The 15,079-nt window shown below is 34.3% G+C and overlaps 2 protein-coding genes across 3 annotated transcripts; one reads left to right on the plus strand and one right to left on the minus strand.

Moving 5' to 3' along the window:
* Window positions 1-2,901: 2,901 nt before the first annotated feature.
* On the minus strand, window positions 2,902-8,014 carry LOC120266677 (transcription factor GTE9-like). 2 transcript variants are annotated; one of them, XM_039274315.1, is made up of 10 exons: window positions 7,898-8,014; window positions 5,389-6,142; window positions 5,144-5,309; window positions 4,975-5,039; window positions 4,816-4,837; window positions 4,633-4,704; window positions 4,394-4,509; window positions 4,206-4,272; window positions 3,494-3,615; window positions 2,902-3,408 (listed from the first exon to the last, which is right to left on the minus strand). In XM_039274315.1, exons 2-10 carry the CDS (start codon window positions 6,091-6,093, stop codon window positions 3,169-3,171), a joined length of 1,575 nt encoding a protein of 524 aa, XP_039130249.1. In that variant the 5' UTR covers window positions 6,094-6,142; window positions 7,898-8,014; the 3' UTR covers window positions 2,902-3,168. The 2 variants fall into 2 exon arrangements, with proteins under 2 accessions (XP_039130249.1, XP_039130248.1); XM_039274314.1 differs by having other exon boundaries at window positions 4,394-4,515.
* Window positions 8,015-11,170: 3,156 nt separating this feature from the next.
* Window positions 11,171-14,252, plus strand: LOC120266678 (probable protein phosphatase 2C 62). Its single transcript, XM_039274316.1, has 5 exons — window positions 11,171-11,332; window positions 12,326-12,574; window positions 12,735-13,011; window positions 13,351-13,505; window positions 13,871-14,252. The coding sequence occupies exons 1-5, from the start codon at window positions 11,300-11,302 to the stop codon at window positions 14,006-14,008; spliced, it is 852 nt and encodes a 283-aa protein (XP_039130250.1). The 5' UTR covers window positions 11,171-11,299; the 3' UTR covers window positions 14,009-14,252.
* The last annotated feature ends 827 nt before the right edge of the window (window positions 14,253-15,079 follow it).

Here is a 15,079-nt window from a genome sequence, read left to right on the forward strand (position 1 = left end):
GCTACCCAAGTTGATATATCAAGTATTATAATTTTATGGTGACAAATCAACACCGTTACATAATTTTAGAGGGATGAAAAATACAATTTTTTTTTTTTATAAATATCATATGCGAAAGCTCAATGTGCAATGCCTAGTCCCAGTAAATAGTGAGTAAACAGTAGTCCAATCCACCCACTGTCAAACTGAGAAATCACTATGCTGTGGTTCTCTGGCTTTCTTCTTTGGATTAATCAGAAAAAAATAATTCATTAGTTACTCATTCAAATCGAATCTTAAGCCCAAGCATGAATGCTGCATTAATCTCAAATTAACAAATAAGAACTAATGCATGAAACAACACTTAATCAGGAAAAAGCAACATCCCACATTATAAATTATCACATTTTCAGAAAAATAATTACATTCTTAATCCCAACCAAAGGAATAAATTAAAAAGAGGATCTCATGCATTCTGAGGTGCAGTAAAAACTGGAAGAGAATTATGAGTTGGGCAGTGAGTTTCATCATAATGTGAAGAACAAGTCCAGTGAACCTGAACTTCTGATGAAGCTTTTGGCATGGCAGAAATTTCTCTAACAAGAGAAAAAGAGCAGAATTATTGCAAAGGTCTAAATGATGATCATGAGGGATAACTAAAACAAGCTGTTCAAGAGCCACAGCATATTGGAAAAGATAACTAAGAAAAGTCATCTCTTTGGAGTGTTTCTTGAATCCACTCAGCTTCACTATCTTTAATTTTCCAAAGTTGTGTTGTTCTATGGCTGCAAGTTGGATCACTGCAGGCAGAGTGTAGTACCAGTGTAGTTCTTCATATGATTTTGATAGCTGAAAAACAAGTTCATCAAATTGTCTTAGTGTTTGTAACATATATATGTGTATGTGTATATAAGTACCTGAATGAACAATCTCTCCAAGTTAGGAAGAATGCATTTGCCCAAAAACTTGAAGATTTCCATGGGTTCATCTCCACTTTCACCCAAAATCACTTGCAGCTCCCTCAATCTTGGAAGTCTACATGAACTGAACCCAAGCCCAAAAAAGAACTACAAATCCCCAAATAACAATTACTTAATTTAAAACTTCTATATATATATATATATATATATATGAAAGGAAATTGAGATAAGGAAAAAGGAACCTGAAGACCCTTGCTGCAGAGAGTCAAAACTTCAACTGCATTAATCCCCAGAATAACATTCAAGCAATCTCTAGGCTGATTGAAACTCTCATCACCACCTGAAATCATAACAACATCAACCAAACCAGAGGGACTGTTCAACAAGTACAAACTTGGAGAACCACCAATGAAATGAAAAGACTCCAAAAACTGAGCTGAAAGTTCAATCAACTGAATGTGCCAGCAGCAAACCATAACCAAACTCTTCAGCACCAAATCAGGAGCAGAAATCCTCACATACTGCAATGCAGCACATTCCCTCAAATCCAACCTCTTCAAACTCTTGCAACTCATAACAAGTTTCTTCAGCATTGAATCATTGATATTAACTGCATGCAAGTGAAGCACTTCAAGTGAATGAAAGTGTTTGAAAGTGAAGCATCTACTGAGTCTGCAGTATCTCAAGCATAAGCAAGACAATGAATTCCTTTTAAATATGCTCGCTTTAAGCTCATACTTTCTCCGGCGACCGCTTAGTCTGCCGGGGAATCGACCAATCTTTCCTTGAGAGAAATCAAGATCAGACACTTCTATTCCATTCAGAACTGCTTGTTTAATCCATGCAGTCACTTTATCAGGGTAGAGTTTTCCTGCATAAAAGTAGAGGTTGAAGATCTCTAACTTTTTCTTGCCTTGTTTTTTTCCATGCAGTTGCTGATGCTTGTGACTAGTTCTGCTGATGATTTGTTTTCTGAAAAAGATCCATTGAAGTTCAAAGTGGTGCAATGAGGGAACCTGAACTTCCATAAATCTTTCCATTGAGATGACAGAGTTCCTGTTCTTATGGCATACTTTCTTGGGAGGAAACTCAGGATGTGCATTCTCAGCATGTCTGGTAACTTTGTGATTCTATCTTCTTGCCAAGATCTCTCCATGAATTCAATTTCTAGAGGAAATATATATATATATATATATATATATGAAAATTAAGAGGAAACTTTGGTTTTTGAGTTGTGATGGTGGAGAAGAGGAAATGGGAGGGATTAAATATTTTGTATTGGAATGCAAGAATGGAAAGCAGTGAAATGGTTTTTAATGAGTTTACTTTTTATGGATTAAGGGTTCATTGAAGGTGAGAAAATATGATTTATAAGCATAAATGGAAAGCTTTTGTGACATTAAATTTATGAGGATATATGCACATAATGATTTATATAATTTCATTGAGAATGTATATGGAGAAATATGTGGTTTTATTCACTAATTCAATATATATACATATTATGTATATAGAGAAAGTGTTTGAAAATTTTTAATTTGATGAATGGAATGCTTGAAATTTAATGTATCAATATTTATGGTTATTCAAATTTAAAAATAAGTATATCTAGAATTATATAAAATATAAGATTCAACTCAATTGGATCATGTTCTTTTTAAGGAAGGTAATAAACACAAGGAAACACCTTTGTAACTGACTCAAAGATGGTGAATTACACCACCCAAAAATAAAATAAAATAAATAATTCGGTTTTTTTTTTTCTCAGTGAAAATGGATATATAAAGAAATTATTAAATAAGAGAAAAGAGAGAGGCTCACAAGAAAAACAACTTCGATTGACTGTTAGCAAGGAAAACATCTCTTGCTATCTTGTTTTTATATATTTTATTAAGATTCTATAATTAATTTGATAATCTCGTACTTAATGTCTTACTGCCTTAACCATGTATTTTGACAAAAACTAAATAGAAAAATCTTGAAAAAAGAACTTCACACACAATTGTAAAGCCTTGACAGCAGTTCTCTTTTTCATTTGCCAACACCTGCAATTGTACTATAATACATAACATAAAGACCCAAAAAGTACATAATATGAATACCATTTTGGGAAAAGCCGGAGGATCACTTAGAAAGTTTACAATGGTGATCAAAGAATTACATTGAAATTCAGATATCTTTATCAAACTATAACCTAACTTATAAACACTGGGGGGTGATCAAAAAATAAAAAGAAAAAAAAGAAAAGTTAAATAGTATCAGTGTTTGATTATAAGCAACCAATCTCCCCTTCTTCTACATCACCATTGTTATGACTGTTATCAGCTGCAACACCAACATGATCATCAGGCTCATCCAGTTCTTCACGCTTAATGAACAAACCCAACTTCTCTAATGGGTTCCGAATTCTATCCATTTCATCAAGCTGGTGGCCAGATAGAGAATAAGCTAGAGATTCAAGGTCTTTAAATGTCTGGAAGTTATCATTGATGTCCACAGTTTTTTCCATCTGTCAAGGGAAAGCACTGTTAGAACCTACATTGCATGCATGTCAACAGGAAGCCATTTTTGGTGAAAAACATTTAGTACACCACCTTTCGCAGAGCCAAGCGAGCTGCCTCCCTCTCTTTTTCCCTCTGCATCTTCAACTCGTATTCCGCCTTCTTTCTTGCAGAAGCTTCAGCAGCTTTAACATGGGCTTCAATTCGAGCCTTCTCTGCTCAGTTAAAAGTACAGATCAGAAAGGAATTACAGAGGCGGTTCTAAAAGGTAAAATTACTTAAGTTTCATTTTGCCACTTTACGAAGTCATCAAATGAATGCAATTCCATATATATAGTCCACTAAAGTTTAATGCTCCTAAACAATTACACCATGGAGCAGGAAGAGATGCCAAATGACATTTTCTATTCTCTTAACAATGCTGCCAATATACAAGAGAATCTTGACCTGTATAATTGTAGTAACTTATTAAAAAATCATCATCATCCACTGGCTATCTATTGGTGCTAGCATACTAATCATCATCATTCTTCAAATCAGAAGTATGCTTGCAACTATATGGGGCCTAAGGAGTTAGTGTTCTAATGGCTAAATCTTTCGAATGAACCAATGTGAAACCAGATAACCGCTAGGTGAACATACTTTCGACAATATATATCATTGATAAATTTAAAAAGCTCATTATGTTTTGTGGTAGCTCCATGCCAAATATTTGATTGCCTTCTTTGCATAAATTGCCTAAAAACAGTTCAGCACATAGGATTTTTTGTATTTGATAGAATGGATTTATGACAGTTCCATTTACCTTCCTGCTGTTGCTTTTCCAGTTTCTCTTTTTCCCTCTGCATCTTCACCCGATCTACTTTGTTTCCCTAAGCATGGAAGAAATCAAATGTTAGCAAAAGCAGACAGCTATAAACAAAGTACCCAGCCACAGTTGCTTCAGTTTCAACATGATCCACACAAGGCCAAGCTACAGATGAGATAGGATACATGATTCAAGAGTGTTTTCTGCTGTGCTTTAATTATGGTATCAGCAAAACGGCTCTTCAGCATTGCAGCACGGAGAGCTTTGGTTGGTGATAGTTGCTCCAGAGGGAGGGAATCTTCTGCATCTAAAAAGAAACCAAACATCACTGATGAACCATATAAAAATAAACTTTAAATCTATCAGTTTGGGGGAGAAAGGACATGAAAAACAGGAGGAAAAAAAATCAGAAGAGCAGGGAAACCTTTTCTTGCAGCTACTGGTGAGGAAGCAAGATGCCACATGGTTTGAGCATTGTCTTCAATAACTGCAGCCTCTGCAGAACCCACGACAAACATAATAAGCAACCGCTAGCATGAAAGAAAATCGGAAGAAATCACATGAAAGAACTATTCAAAATCCAATGCCCAATTGGAGCTACACATACCTGCTAAGCTGTTTTTAAAATCCTGTAATAGGAAACAAGCACACCCATAAAAGTTAATCCAGTTTAATCTTAGTAACTTTAGCATAACAAATGGCGTTCCCAAAATGAGAACAATGATGAATTAGTAAAAAATGAACAAAAAGCATCTCAGTATCTTACCAGATCAGATAAAATACAATCATGACCATGACTCTCGTCAGCCAGAGACCTATCTGAGTCTACATCTGGATTGAAATGCACAGCAAGGGTACAGATAGTATTCTTACAAAAAATTCACTCATGAAAGACAATGTAGTGAACTTTTTTTTTTCATTTGAAGACTACTGACCAATAACTGAAGCCTGTGAAACATCATACTGACATCGGGAACTGAATTCCATACTGACACATGTATCATTGATGCCAGCTGACGCTGTTTTTAGGGTTTCATCATCCATAACTTTGCGAGTATCCACAACAGAGACCTTAGCACATTTTCTCATGGCAGTAGCAGACTGTAGAGATATACAATTTAGATTCAAAGAGAAACATAAAGCAAAGAAGTAGCGCCACAGTACCAGGCAGGATACTTACCAAAGCAGATGTAATTCGGACCGCTTGTTTTGTCTTGAACTCTTGATTCTGCCCATCCTTTGTCACTGGCTTGTGCAAGACTGTTACTGTTTCCTTTATCCATTTATCTTCCAGTAATTTCCATCTTAGATTAAAGATATTATTTAATTCCTTTGCCATGATATGGACCTCATTGCCTGGAGGATTGTATTGCATTGCATTAGAGAAAGTGAGCCTCACATCTGCCGCAAACTGATGGGTGCTTGAGTACAATTTGCCTTCAAGCTTGCGTTTTATAGTGCCCAAGTCCATGGGTTTGGAAATGATAGAAAAATAATCAGGTATATTCAGTTTGACCGGATCAACAGGTTGGTTGAAAACCCAGCCAACTTGATGACTCATTAGTTTTTTCAATATTATGGCACACTGCCTCACAGTCCTAATGTCCATTTTCTGATCCTTCTCATCCTGGCCTTTTGACATCCATGAGGTGTTATCCTTAGGAGCATTTGCCATTACAGATGTCAGCTTTGATTTCTCACTGACCATAATAGCCTCAGAACAGTTATCAGCACCCATCCATGGCATAATTGTGTCAGGAGTTTTTCTTTTCCTACTCATCAACACCTTACAGTTCCCGCTTACAGCTGATAACCTCTTGTAAGAATTGGAAGAGTGACAACGTCCATATCCACCATATCCCAAATCAGTTACTCGAGATTCCATTACTACTGGATGTTCTCGAGTCAATCCACAGTGCTGCCAACTTTTTCAACTGCAGATGTCACAAGAGTAAATTCAGTCTTTCAACTGATCAATGTTATTTTCAGCGTGAGCCACAACACAGAAGTGAAAATAATTGAAAGCAATAATTATGCCACAAGAGATCATTTTCTGAGACCATAGACCACAACAAAAAGATCTCTTGCCAGATTACAGACCAAAACAAGTTGGAAAATGGTGAATAATGACTCATGCCTACAACTATTTTTGTTCAAAACAAGTTGGAAAGTTTGAACCAAACTCACACCAAACTAAGCATTCAAGTTCGGTTCATTTACAAGCCCACATGATATGATTGGTGGTCAACCAAACAATAGCAGACCAAGAGGTGAATTGGTACCCAAGTCAAGAACTCTTCACAAGCGGTGAGAATTCGATTCAAGGATGACGGTACATTTTTTCGGTGTGTGAGTAATGATTATGCACAGGTGGTCCTAGCGCCCATGTGAGCGCAGATCTTGCCCCCACTCGTTCCACAAAGAATTGTGCACATCCCTGCCTTCTTTAGCAATCTAGCCGCTCATCTTAACCAAAAAAACACACACACATGGTGTACAAGGTCTATAGTTTTCAGACAAAATACTAAATATACCAACAACTAGTTTAGTCCAACATTCTCATGGGAAATCCCAGTTTTCTTGCAAATTTACACATGGCTACTAGCACAGATATCAAATACATCATTCATTGATGGGATTTTCTTAAGCAGCATTTGAGAATCTAAAGGAAAGAAGTATTAGCTGTAGCAATGATTAGATAAAGTGTTCTGCAATAATCCGTTCATTAAGTGTTAAGAGTAGGACATTAAATAATCAATTCCTTTCTCATCCAAATAATTTACAATAATTCCAATAAGGTAAGTGAGCTACATCTATTTCACTTCATGAGGTAAGAAAATGTAGCTCCGGAGATTGGATTCTGCTAGTTCATGTGGACTTTTTACCCATTGGGAATGAAAATCATGGGAGGGGATTTAGGTAAATACATAAATAACATAATTCACTGTAATTCATTAAAACATTGTCCATGAGGGGAGATCATTTTGAGGTAATCAATTTTAGCTGAACACTGGTTATAGCATAAAATTATTTCAATGTTGTCATAGTAATTAAAATTCAAGTGCATAAAGAACCTATGGTTTTTATGTTATGCTATATGAATGAACCCCTTTCTTGTTCTTCCCATCAGATTTTTCACTCAATTTTGCTCTCTCTCTCTCTCTCTCTCTCTCTCTCTCTCTGTGCACAAAACCCTTTTAAACAATAATCCAGCTGAAATTTAAGCTCATTCAACAGCAATCTAGATTAAAATTCAAGCATCCGTCCAATAGCCAGCATCCGTCTAATAGCCAACCTAACTTTCCACTTTAACAGCAGATCCTTTCTCCTTTTTTTTTCTCTTTTAATCATCTTTGCAGTAGAAAAATAAAAAAAACCCAAGAAAAAAAAAACCACAAATTCGTTAATTTACTGACAAAGAAAACTGCACGCTACCAATCTTCAAGAACTCCTTAGGGTTTCAAAAAAACTGAAAACCAAGTATATATCTCCGAACTCTTCAAAAAATCATCTTTGCAGACAGGAAAAAGAAAAACAGGGTTATCAAAACAAAAAAACCGGGATAAAACTCCAATCAATCAAAAAAACCCTAAAAAAGCAATCCAAGTCAAATCAAAGGACACCACTCCACCAAAATCTAGGGCTAAAAGAACAGACACAAGATTGAAACGAACAGTCAGAGTACTTACTTTCAGAGCTTCCGATCCGATCTCACGCGCTCGCCGTCGTCGGCGGCGAGAGCGCGAGTGGAACGAGAGAAGGAGCGATAAGAGGAAAACCAAGAAGAGAGAGGATCGGGAAGTAGGGTTTTGTGAAGCACGTGCGTTTTCCGTGATAATCTATCAATATCTACCCCTTTTTGCATAAACACCCCTCCAAAACATTGTTTTACAAATATTCATGAATGAAAACCACTAGTAACCTCTTCATTTTGGGTGATTTTCTTATATATAAAAGTATTTGTTTTATTCTTTAAATTATATATGATTTTATATTTTAGATACTATATATTTTTTTATGATATTATCCATCTGGTTTATTTTTATAAAATTGAATTTTCATTAATTTATTGTGTAAATAAAAGAATTTGGTGGATCTTTTTGGAAAAAAAAATTAGGTGGAAATATCTTTTTATAAAAAATAAATTATTGAGGTGCCGAGGTGGGGTTTGACTTATTAGTGAGTCTAACCTAACTATCAACGTAAGTTACTATGTATGGATATAATATATATCTTTCTTATTTTAAATATATATATACATACGTATTAACAAGTTAATCAATAAAATTAGTAAAGTCAATCACATCTTAACATTATTCTCTTTCAATTGATAAGCGAATCTTGCACTAAAAAAATAAAGCCAATCAGTGCCACGAAATCTAATTAAAAGTGGTTGAAGCTATTATTTTGAAGACTTATCTTGTTTTATTTCAATTAAGTCAAAATTGGGACATAAAGCTAAGTATGTGGTGGCCATCAATGCATGTCTCAATCCCACCATAAAAATTGTTGATTTTTCTCCCTTCAAATACGATGGTCCATGAATATTTTTACTTATAAATTTTAAATTAATAAAAAAAATCATGTAAAGTCATTAGACAGGGTCAAATGCGAATGTGTACCAATAATATTATTCACACTACTATTTATATATATTATTGTCAACTAAACTGTTGTTCGTAGTATTATTTAAATGTGTTCCAATGGATTTCTTATGGAAAAAGTCATATCATCTATTGTTTCATAATAAAGGATTTATTAACTCGGTAATATTATTTTGTATAATACTTAACTAAGTTAATAAATTTTCAAAAGATCGATAAACTATTGCAATTAGTGCACCTTATATCTGTTTATCCTTGACAAACTCTTAAATAAGGTAACAACTATTATCTATTATAAATATATATATATATATATATATATATATATACAAAAACAAAATTGACTATGTTATATTTATTTTAAAAATAAAAATTCAGATTCGATGCACTACTATTTAAATATCATTTTAAATATTTTTATATAATTGATCAAGGAGACAAATTACATCAATAAATTTGAAAAAAATGAATGCAAATAAGAGAAAAGCAACATGCCCATGTTAATTTACTATTTCAATAATACATTACTTTAATTTCCAATATTCTTAACATATATTTTTTTCAGCTTTATTTTTTCAGTCTATTTCACATCAATTTTTTTAATCAAATTACCATCATACCCTTTGAGGAAGCTTTCTATAATGAGTAATAATACGGCAGGGGCGAGTTCACCCTTACTCGTTGATGTCAGGGACCCACCGTGAGGGTAGTTTTGGTTTTGTATATATTTTTTTATATAAAGTTTGACACAATGGAGAAATATTTGTCAAAATTATAATTAAAAGGCTGAAAAGTATAGTAAACTGCGAGATAGCGAGTCTCGGAGTATTAAAAACTTTCAGGTGATCTCTAACGAGATTATTATTATTATTATTATTATTATTATATAAAAGGCATAAGTACTATATTTATCATGATGTGTGAATTGGGAATTAATCGCACAACCCACACGCTATTATGGATGAGGGATTTGGATTACAAAATCTCACCTATAACCAACTATCCGTTATCATCACTAATACTTTCCAATGAGTATTAAATTCAAGATTTTTGAATGTTTCACTTTTTTATTGCCCCAAATACCATTAGGCTATAAGTCTTTTGGTCTAATAGCTATTTAAAAAAATATATTTTTTCAAAACTCAACAAAAATAAAAAAAATATTATTAATAAATATTGAATAACAACTATTACTTTGGGTGTAGTGAAATGTTATGAAAATGATGAACATGCAAACCCAGGGTCAACTATTACAACATTGTGTAATACTACATAAAATGTAGCAACAATGTTCATTAAGGGGGCATTCATTTCAGGGAAAGTGGAGGGAAGTGAGGGAAATGGTGCGACTTTCACCCACTGTTCAGTTTATCTTTGAAGTGGGGAAGTGATCACTTCCACTTCCGACAAGTGGATTTTTGAGCTCACGCAGGGTATTTTTTTCATCTGAAGTGGGGAAAGTGAGTCGATTTATAAAAACTAACTTCTTTTCACTCTAAAAGTCTTTTTGAACTCGTAAAAACTTCATCCAACACCCTAAATCGTCATGTTATATTACTCACTTTTTACGACAAATGAGCGAAGTCGCAGAGTGATATCACTTTCCCACGTTTTCAGTGAAATGACACTTCCTTCACTTCCTGACTTCTCCTCACTTACAGTGAAATGAACGCCCCCTAAATGTTCAAGGTTCCCATGTAGGAGAATGCTGTTTATCTACTCTCGATGGTTGCATGGGAATGGTATTTATTTACTCAATTTGGTTCATGAAATATGTTCTGAGCGTGCATATAGTAAGACTTTAATATCTCTCATATGACATTTGTCCGACTTAAGTCATTGTAGTTGGCCTACCATCATATCAGTCTGTTCCTTGACGGCTTTTGTGGGGGTGATACCGGTTGCCTTTGTAAAAGAAATAAATATAGAATAATTTGTTTGTAAATTTATAATTAATAAAAAAATTAATTAAAAGTGAAAAGAAAAGTATCACGTGCGGACGATGTCCCCCAAAAGAAGCGCGTCCCTCCGTGTTCGGATTTCAGCGAACGCGGCCACCGCCACGTCTTATCATCCTCTTTAAAAAAAAAAACTTTAAAATAAAATTTTTATTTATTTTACTATCCTCTTTTGCTCATACCCCCTCTAAGAACAATAAAATTATTATTTTTTTTAGGTTTTAAAATGTTAGATTCTTTTAAGCAATAATTAATAATAATAAAGTGATTGACTTTATCAAAGCACATGAACATTTGTGGTTGTGTTTATCTTAAAAAAACAATATACAATTCTAAAAAGTCAAATATAATTATAGATTTCTTGAGGGTGTTAATTGCAAAATGTAGCGCATTATATCCTCCGGCGACCGATGTTACCCGGGAGACTTTTGAGCTATTTTCCGCCATTTTTCTCTCTTTTTCTCTCGAGAAAACTTTCATCCTTGTTTGCTGGTATTCGAGATTTGGAACCCTAGAAAGATCGATCGCAATGACTGGGAGGGAGATCTTGCATAAGATGAAGGTATAATCGAGTTCTTTTGCAATTTTTTTGATTAATTTGTGATGCCATTCTTTCACATGTTTCAAAAATTGCATTTTGTTTTTCGCCTCGCTTCTTTGTTGCTTGTATTTCTGATCCTCTTCATGATTCTGTGAAAAATTGTGGAAAGTTGTGTTTTTGTTTTGATTGATTTGTGTTTATGCCTTTTGTTTGTGGTGTTAGTGTTGTTATGGTCTGTCTAGCATTTGGGTTTCATAGAGCAATCGGATGTTTTATTGTTAATTAGTTCTGTTTTAGGACCAAAATTAGAGTTTTTTTTATGTGGATGCTGTGAGAATTTGTGGCAAAGTTGATTCATGATCATTCTTTAGATTTATTGTTGTTACTTGTCATGGCCTCTCCAGAGTGTGATATTCTTGTGATTTGAATATTACTAGATCCTCCTTTTGAGCTTGAATCTGTTGCAAAAGGGGGGAAATCCTGGGTTCTGTAAACCTGCTGTAAGTGACCTATAATTTTGCTGAAGATGAATTAGTCATGATTCAAATTTTCATTGATACCTGTTTCTTGCCAAGCTCGTTAAAAAAGTAACTGTTTCATTGCTCCAAGGTTTGAAGCTGTGATGAACTCTTAAATGTTATGCTTTTTTTGCTCTGTACCAGTCCATTGACTACTTTGTTTCTGAAATTATGCATGAGAAGATTGTCCTATATTGTGGCTGCTGATCAGGATATCAGGATCTCTATGTCATAATTCGACAAATTTAATTTTACCTCTTAATTTGACCATCACAGTGTAAACACAATCTCATTGTTGTATTTGTGATACCATGTCTCTTTTATTATTATGATCAAGAATTTTCTCTTCTTGTTCACTTTATTATTATGATCAAGAATTTGAGCATCTTATCTTTAACAATAGTACTTCTGGGTCCACTCTGGCATGATTAGAATTTAGATCAACTATTGTAACAATTGAGATATGTAATCCACTTGAAAGGTGCACTAATTTCAGGTTAAAGCTGGATTTGGTTCATCTTCAGCAGAAACCGGAAAAGGAAAGAGCAAAATGTGGAAGCACATCACGCATGGATATCACCTGGTGAAGGGGAAATCTAATCATCCAATGGAAGATTATGTGGTTTCACAGTTTAAGAAAGTGGGCGAACAAGAACTAGGTTTATTTGCTATATTTGATGGTCATTTAGGTCATGATGTTCCTGATTACCTACAGGCACATTTATTTGACAACATTCTGAAGGAGGTAAGTGGACAAGGAGTAATTCTGTGTTAGGAGGTTCAATGTTTCTCTTGCTAGATGCCAATATTATAAATATAAGAGCTAATTTTTAACCTTTCTGGCCAGCTGGAAGAGTTTGAGTGTTTTCATATTTGAAATAATGTATGTTTCATGGTGTTGGCAGCCTGACTTCTGGAGTGACTCTGAAAGTGCTATCAGGAAAGCATATGAACTAACTGACAGCAAGATTCTGGAGAAATCAATGGAACTTGGAAGAGGAGGTTCTACTGCTGTTACAGCCATACTTAAAAATGGAGATAAGCTAGTGGTAGCCAATGTTGGAGATTCTCGAGCTGTTATTTCCAAGAATGGTGTTGCTAAACAACTATCTGTTGATCATGAACCTGACAAAGAACGGCAAGAAATTGAAGACAAGGGTGGTTTTGTATCAAACTTGCCGGGTAAGACATTGTAATCCATTCTGCTATAGACAACTAGATAAAATACATGTTTGCACTCCAAACTACTTGGCACCACATCATTAAAAATATGGAATATTGAAGTCATCTTTTACGGCTGAATTGAACTCGTAAGAGCATTCACATTTCTATCAACCCTGGCTAAATTTAGTTCCTATTTTGAGTGAATGATATTGTGTCATTGACCTAGTCATTTCACAAGTACCATGCTGCCCTAATACGTAAGAGTAGACTACACAATCTCGATCGAATTGATGCGCTTGACGTAATGCTGTCCATGAAGATGCTCTTCCTATTCAAATAGCTTTTTGTGTGACGCAGGAGATGTGCCACGTGTAGATGGGCAGCTTGCCGTGGCAAGGGCTTTTGGGGATAAGAGTTTGAAGAAGCATCTAAGTTCCGAGCCTTATGTTGTTGAAGAGGATATCAATGCAGATACAGAAGTACTAATCTTAGCAAGCGATGGACTATGGAAGGTGACAATCTTGCCCAGTTTTCACTATCATTTCCTTTCGCATCATTCATCATTGCAATGCCCTGATAAGAATAAAACAACACATTTATTACTTCCAGTTGAAGAATCACACCATTGAATGGATGCATTAACTAATTGGCAACCATACAAAAGTAAACAGCTTAATGACAGTTTCGTCAGGATCACAAAAGTAATGTACTAGAAAAACTTAGAATGCACAAGAATCAGCAATGCACTTACTTTTGCAAGTGCAATGAATGCAACTTTGTATTGCTAAGTAAATTTTAAGCCTCTAAAGAATATATTATGCAGCTTTTAATATATTTTTAAATCACTTCTGATAGACGAGCATATCGATCTTTTCAGGTAATGGACAACCAAGAGGCAGTTAATTCAATCAAAGACATCAAGGACGCACAAGCTGCGGCCAAGCATTTGACCGAGGAGGCTCTTGCCCGGAAAAGCAAGGATGACATCTCTTGTATAGTAGTCAAATTTCAGTAAAACATTGTTCTATAGTTCAAGCATTAGTTACCTGTTAATCTCTACCTGTATTCAGATGAGTCTTTGCTTCTTCCTTATCTTTTCTTAATAAACTTTGTTGCGGTATTATTGTTAATTATAATCTGTGAAAACAGATTCCAGAATTGGTGAGTGTAATGTAATGGACCATAATGTTGTCTAATTGTGTCTGTTTAAGCTTCATAATTTGCTGTAATTATTCAATGGTTTGATGCTCTTTTTGTTCCTTGCCAGAAATGAGAGGTTTGCACTGTTAAAAAAATGCATTACTTGATTCTCTGAGCTTCTTTGAAGTTTCTTCTCATTTATAGATAATTTTTTTTTTGTAATTTTTGTGAAAAGTAGTAGTTCAATGAAGTTGTGTCTTGTCACAAACTAATTTTAATCATACCGGTTACTTTGCTCTTTATTTTGCTGCTTTTCTTAGCTATAAAGGAAAGCTCTTAGAGGTTCTAGGCCTTTCATTGGATGCTTATTTCAGTAATTATGATGTCATTACTTTGGGCAATATTAGAGCCTCACTAAATAAATAGAAAAAACAAAATGAAACAATTAATATTAATATAAATTATTTTTAAAATTAGAAACACTTTTTCCTTAGAGCTTAGCATACTAGTATTATATATTCAACAAATAAAATATCATAAACACTTGAACTATTTTGGACTTCATATTTTAATCAAATATAAATATATAAATATATATGCACTTTTTAGGAAATCAATTAAAAACACATGAAGACATGGATGGTTGAGAAATCCAAGAGCATACAGCTAAAACCCCTGAAATCACTGGCCACGTGTCACAAGCCACTCCCAAAGTCCAAACCCTAACGCCATTTGTTGCCCTCCTACACTCCCCATGCATGCACACCATGCTCATCACCTACTTCATTATTATCCAAACCTTACAAATAAATAAAATATATAGAAATTCCATTTTTTTTTTTTTTTCCTAATTTCAAAAAAATATAACAATATCCATTTCATTAATATATTAATAAAAAAAATAAAAATAAAAATAAAAATAAAAACAAAATAAACACGCGCCCCA

This window comes from Dioscorea cayenensis, chromosome 8, assembly GCF_009730915.1.
Source record: "Dioscorea cayenensis subsp. rotundata cultivar TDr96_F1 chromosome 8, TDr96_F1_v2_PseudoChromosome.rev07_lg8_w22 25.fasta, whole genome shotgun sequence".
In the NCBI taxonomy this organism is placed as follows: Eukaryota; Viridiplantae; Streptophyta; class Magnoliopsida; order Dioscoreales; family Dioscoreaceae; genus Dioscorea; species Dioscorea cayenensis.

Bases quoted from the DNA above. Each gene is read 5' to 3' on its own strand.
- LOC120266677 (XM_039274314.1), bottom strand. From the start codon at position 6,093: ATGGAATCTCGAGTAACTGATTTGGGATATGGTGGATATGGACGTTGT. The intron at 4,838-4,974 runs GTAAGATACTGA...TTCCTATTACAG, and splicing joins ATTGTATTTTATCTGATCTG to GATTTTAAAAACAGCTTAGC. The intron at 3,409-3,493 runs GTGGTGTACTAA...TTCCCTTGACAG, and splicing joins CTCGCTTGGCTCTGCGAAAG to ATGGAAAAAACTGTGGACAT.
- LOC120266678 (XM_039274316.1), top strand. From the start codon at position 11,300: ATGACTGGGAGGGAGATCTTGCATAAGATGAAG. The intron at 11,333-12,325 runs GTATAATCGAGT...CACTAATTTCAG, and splicing joins AGATCTTGCATAAGATGAAG to GTTAAAGCTGGATTTGGTTC. The intron at 13,506-13,870 runs GTGACAATCTTG...CGATCTTTTCAG, and splicing joins CAAGCGATGGACTATGGAAG to GTAATGGACAACCAAGAGGC.